The sequence below is a fragment of the Camellia sinensis genome, chromosome 3, assembly GCF_055761805.1.
Source record: "Camellia sinensis isolate YWXY chromosome 3, ASM5576180v1, whole genome shotgun sequence".
Lineage (NCBI taxonomy): Eukaryota > Viridiplantae > Streptophyta > Magnoliopsida > Ericales > Theaceae > Camellia > Camellia sinensis.
In genome coordinates, this window is record NC_138963.1 from 212,875,166 (window position 1) to 212,881,338 (window position 6,173).

Consider the following 6,173-nt stretch of genomic DNA (forward strand, 5'->3'; position numbering starts at 1 on the left):
GATAAAGATGAAATAGATTAAAATAGTTAATAAAATAAAATATCACATTTAAATCATAATTATTTTACTTTTTCTCTTTCAACTATCAAATTAATTACAAAAAAGAATAATGCTAGATATTCTAAAAATTTTATTAATTTTTATACTAAATATCTTATATGAGTGTAAGAACCACATGATATGGGTTCACACACATCCATGTGAGACATTTGATAAAAAAATTTTATGTTTCACACTCATGTTAACTTTTGAGGTCTCTAACATTTAAAAAAAAAAATCAAACTATCATTCAAAACACAATAATTTTAGCCCAAAAATAATAAAATAACAAAAAAAAAAAAAATGGGACCATATATTGATGCATTTAAATTGTGGATTTATGTATGATTCGATTAATTGTGATTCAACTCTCTATCATTTTGATTAGAATAATTTAATTAAAAACAAAAGAAATAATTGGCGGGAATATTGGGCGCCATTAATCGAACAAATTTTACGCGGGCAAATATTCCATATACTTATAAATCCGTCTCTCCAACTCTTTCATCTTCTAAACCCTTCAATCCCATTCTGCTCTCTCTGCTATCGAGTCCTAGCGATGGCACAAGAAGACCCACAAATCAACGGTTCCGAAATCAAAGAATCGTCTCCGAAGATCAAGAAGCTTGAGCAGAACGGCTTCCATGGAGATGCAGCCCCTAAATTCGCCTCTGACCCGCCATTGAAAGTGAAGAAGCTTTCTGAGAAAGCTGTTCTTCCATCCAGAGCCTCCCCTCTCTCTGTTGGTTATGATCTTTCCAGGTATTACTCTCTCTCTCTCTCTCTCTCTCTCTCTCTTCACATCTGTGTGCGTTTTGTAGGTATTAGTGGGCGGTGTCACACTCGAGGTACAATTTAAGAATAAAAAATTTATATAATAAAATTAATATTATAATATGTATTTAATTTAAGTGGTACGAGTATTACTACATCTTATTGGTTCCTTGTTACGAGTATTACTACATTATTGTGTTTGGTTCTTGTTAGAGTAGTTTGAAGTGTCTTAAATAAATTTTTTTTTTTGTTTTTTTAAATTAAAAATTTGAGAAAAAAAATATGAATATTTAGGTTAATTTTTTAACTTTTTATAAAAAAATTATATAAAAAAGTGTGTAGAAGATAATTAGAGATGCGTGTTGTACAGTCTTATAATTTGCACAGTCGAATTGATGGTAAGAAATTATTAGTTATTTTTTAAGCATTGGACTGGACGGTTTTGTTTGGCCCGTGGAGATCATCACGAGTTTCATTTTAATAATCTAAATTGTTTAATATGTAAAATTGGTCGAGTATTATATATTTATAAAAAATTACATCAATTGAATATCAATAGTTATCTAATTATATTTGTTTTTTTTTTCAATCATTAATTATAACACTATTCATTTTTTTTATACAAAATTAATTTGATTATATAATTATTTGATCAATGTGATTTTTTACAGATATGTAGTACTTGATGAGTTCTATATATTGAACGGTTTAGATTATTAAAACGGAATTCGTGATGGGCTCTCACGGGCCGAATAGCAGTGTGAAAATTGCATCCAAACTGTGTAATTTTTTTTAACAAACGTTGCACTGCTCATGATTGCTGAGTTATATTTTTTGTGTGAAAAATTAATTTTTTAATATTTTTTTGATGAATAGTGATAATTTTTTAATTTTTTGAAGAGATGTCAAACTTGGCTTAAATTTAATTTTTTTTAAAATTTTAGATTTTTTGTTTAGTTATTTTAAAAATTGGATAAATTTTTTTTAAAACTAACATGAGAGTATTTTTTGATGTGATAATTTTTTTTTTTTAAAAGAAAATTGTTTTTCTTCTTAAATTGGAAGGACACTTGAATTCATAATAAAGTATTTTTTCAAAAATTAAATAAAGATTCTTTTTTAAAATAAAGTTTTTAAATCACTTTTTAAAAAACTAATTCAAAAAAATATAGAACTTATCACTTTGACATAAGGAAAGCAAAGTTTTACTACATCAATTAATATATATGTATGTCTTCGACGAGTGTAATAAGTTGTTAATTTTACATTCAGCGCAACTGAGATCAAAGTACCTGCTAGAGGAAAAGCACTGGTCCCAACGGATCTAAGCATAGCAATACCCCAAGGAACATACGCTCGGATCGGTATATTCTCTCTATCTTTCTATTGTCTCCCCATCTCTCCGTGTGTGTATATGTTCAGAGCATTTTGAATCCTTCCTCCATTCTCATCAAATTTGAATTTGATAAAATTGACTAAAATTGTGTTTTAATGATTTTATCAAATCTGTATCACATCAAAGGAGAGTCAAAATAAGCCAAATTCTTTACTAATTTTTCATTAGTTATATTTTTATTCAAATTTGATGAAATTTAAAAAAGTAAAAGAATTGAAGTTCCTTTAGTTAAGTTTGGTTTAGAACATCTTCAACCACATCCTCTTCTTAAGAGGATGTAAATAATATTTTTTATTCAAAAAGTAAATATAAAGGAGGTCACCATTTATTTAGAGTTGGTTTGGAGTGTCTTAAAAAAGTGCACTTTTTGTTTTTTTACGAAAAGATCTACAGAAAAGTAGAGAGGTGATGTGATGGAAAAAAGATAAAAAGATGGATTATATAGGTTATGTCAAACCTAGCCTTAAACTCTAAACACAAACTTTCATTTCCTTCATTCAAATTTCAATCAAAAAGTAATTTTTGTTCATTAATAAATACTTAATTTTAAAATTTTGGTAAAACATATTTAATATTATATTCATTTTTATTGATGTCATTTTTATAAAAATTAAATTTACACATTAAAAATTATTTCGAATATAATTAAGAAATATATAGTGAATAGTGTTTTAGAGTCTCTTCTATTTTTTCATCCTTCCTTTATATTTGAAGGATCAATTCATTCTCTTCCCAAATGAAGGAGGATATAGAGGATGGGTTGGAGTAGGATGGGTTGGAAATGCTCTTATAGCATGAGTTCCAATTTTTTTTTTAATTTTTTTGATTAACATTGAGTTTGGTTAGGAAATTTTTAAAAAAAATTGGAAAGTAAAAAGAAAACAATATTTTAAATATAAATAAAATATATTTATATTTCATTTAGTTTTATACACGTTTTTTTTTTATTATTTTCAATTTTTTTTTTCAAATTCCCTAACAAAATACAGTGTGGGTGTTTGGGAAGTAAGTTTTTATGTAGATTTTTTTAATTGTAGGATATTATTAGATAAATTTTTTTTAATGTTTGAGAAGATAGTTAGATTTTTTTGTGGTTAGATGTGATGTTTATGAGAGAAAAAGTGAAATAATTATGAGATTAGATGTGATATTTTGTTTGTATTTATTTTTTTTGGTTTTACAAAACTTTTGTCTTTTAGTGGAAAAAATGAGAAAAAAATCTGAGAACTTGGTTCCCAAACACCACCACTGTAAGGAGGATAAGTGTTTCAACATTATTATATCAAGCTTTTAACTAAATTTCCATTGATTAAAGAAAAGAGTAAGGATTGAAGATGCTGTTATAAATCTATATATGGGGTGCTGATTTTGTGTTTTGAACCTGGGTTCATGTTGTTTTTGTAGCACCACGATCTGGTTTGGCATGGAAGCATTCGATTGATGTCGGGGCGGGGGTGATCGACGCAGACTACAGGGGTCCAGTAGGGGTCATCTTGTTCAACCATTCAGATGCCGATTTTGAAGTGAAGGTTGGCGATAGGATTGCACAGCTGATCATTCAGGTTATCTTGACGCCGGATGTGGTGGAGGTTGATGATTTGGATTTGACTGCTAGAGGCGCTGGAGGGTTTGGATCTACAGGCGTTTAGAACACCTTGATTGTATTATTGAGGCTCTTCGGTTTCAAATTTTGCTAGTGCTTTTTGTCAATATTGCATATGAGCATTATTAGTGCTTTACTGGGTTTGAATGCTTCATGGGACAAGCTTGTTATCTTTTGTTTGGTAATTTTGTCAAGCACATTGTAAGCACTGTCAATAGTAATGAAAAAAATATTTGAAAATATTGCATTAACTCTTATACTTTTAGGTATTGGTGAATCTATGTTTTTATGTATGCATTTTTTTTTTCCTTTTCAGAATGGATGTTTTTATGTATGCACTTGGTGTAAAATGAAACAAAGTTTATTTGTGTTTTTAGTAATGTTTGATTTTCTTTGTTTTTGTTTCTGTTTTGTATGTTGAGAAATAAAAACAATAAAAAGTTTACTAACACTTTATTGTTTTCATTTGTGTAGAATTAGTTTTAAAATACACTTTTTTTCTTGTGTTTTATAGAAAATGATAACAATAGAAAACAAAAACAACATCAAATATGCAAAAGCTTATACTTTATTTTATTTTAAATTCACTATATAAACATAGATATAGTAAAATTATACAAAAAAAAATGCTGTAATACTTTATATTATTGCAAATTGACTTAAATTAATAATAAGTGAATGGTGATTGAGAAAGAAAAAAAAAAAAGAATAAAAAACTTATGGTAAATCTATATAAAGTGTATGTTTGTTGTGATAAAATATTTGGAAATGAGAACTTTAACTCTTTTAGGTTAGTTTAAAAAGTTATATTCGGAAAGATAGTTGTTTTTTTTTTTTTTTATAATTAATTAAATGGTTATAAAAAATAAAATGAAATGATTATTGTTCAAATATGATATTTTATCTTATTAGTTATTTTAACTTACTTTAACAATTTTTTGACTTTTTAATTTTTTTAGATCATATTATTTTCCTATTTTTTTTACACATTTTTTTAAAAAATATTAAAAAATCAATTTTTAACTTATTTTTCAAAATAAGTCATTGGTATCGTCTGGGATGTGGGCTTTTTTTTGACTTTTTAGTTATATTAAACACAAAAAGATAATAGATTAAAAAGTCAATAAATACCAAATATCACATTTAAATTATAACCATTTCACTTTTTTTTTTTTCTCATAAAAACTAAAAAAGCCAAATCAAACGAATTTTTTAATTGGTCTAAAATAGTCCAAAAGCCAACCCAACTTTCCAAGTGAAGCCATTGATTGGCCATTTATTTTAACCTCCAACCTTTTTTCCAAACAGGGACTAATATTTACTTAAGATGAAATTGAGATACCCATAAAGAGATGTTGGGTTGGGCAATCTTCTAAGCCAAGGATGGCAATTTGAAACCGGCTCGACAGGAATCTGATCCTCCGACCTTGATTTGAGAGGTTTTTTCTGAAAAAATATCTCCAATAGGGCGAGCAGGGATAGTATTCAAAAATTAATCCCCGATCAGTTTCGGGTCGAGGCCGATGACGGGGATAATTGTCCTAGCCCCGTACCCGGCCCATCTCTGTCCCCGTTTGTCCCCAAAGTAAAATTACTATTTTGCCCTCTCTCTCTCTTTATCTCTATATATATATGTCTCTTCTCTGTCTCTCTTTTCTCTCTACTCTCTCTCTCACTCTCACACCTCTCCTCCTCCTCAATGCCACTGCCATTGTCCGCAATGCCGATCGTCCTCCTTCATCATCCATCGTCTCCGTCGTCGCAGTCACAGTCACCGATCGTCCTCTTTCGTCATAATAGTTGCAGTCACAGTCACCGATCGTCCTCCTCCGTCCGCAACGCAGATACACAGATCTGTTTGTGTATGTATATATACATGTATGTGTATGTTGATGGTGTTGTTGAAACAGATTGTTTTGTTTTATTTATTATTTTTTTTAAAACGAAAATAGATTTGTTGTTGATGATCTGTTTGTGTATGTATGTATACATGTATGATGATGATGTTGTTGATGGTGTTGTTGAACAGATTTGGGCCGGAGAATTTTCGGGGTTGGGGAAGCCCGATCCCCCCGTTAGGGGACGGGGATGGGGATGGGGACGGTGATAGGTTTTCTGTCAGGGATTGGGGCCAGGGACGGGGAGATTTTCACAATCGAAGATCGGGAATAGAGAGTGTAATCCCGAGCCCGTTGCCATTCCTATTCTAAGCCAGTTCCTCCACATTTTGCATCATAAGAGTGTTCAAAAGTGTAGCTAAAACATTTCAAATTTCAAATAAGCATTTCACTTCAGAACCTTATTTTCAGCAAAACTTGCTAGCATACATCACATCGGCCAAATATCTGAAAAACAACAAAA

The 6,173-nt window shown here is 29.6% G+C and overlaps 1 protein-coding gene across 1 annotated transcript; it reads left to right on the forward strand.

Moving 5' to 3' along the window:
* Positions 1-365: 365 nt before the first annotated feature.
* On the forward strand, positions 366-4,063 carry DUT1 (DUTP-PYROPHOSPHATASE-LIKE 1). The gene is made up of 3 exons (XM_028250775.2): positions 366-801; positions 2,086-2,177; positions 3,614-4,063. Exons 1-3 carry the CDS (start codon positions 599-601, stop codon positions 3,856-3,858), a joined length of 540 nt encoding a protein of 179 aa, XP_028106576.2. The 5' UTR covers positions 366-598; the 3' UTR covers positions 3,859-4,063.
* Positions 4,064-6,173: the final 2,110 nt, after the last annotated feature.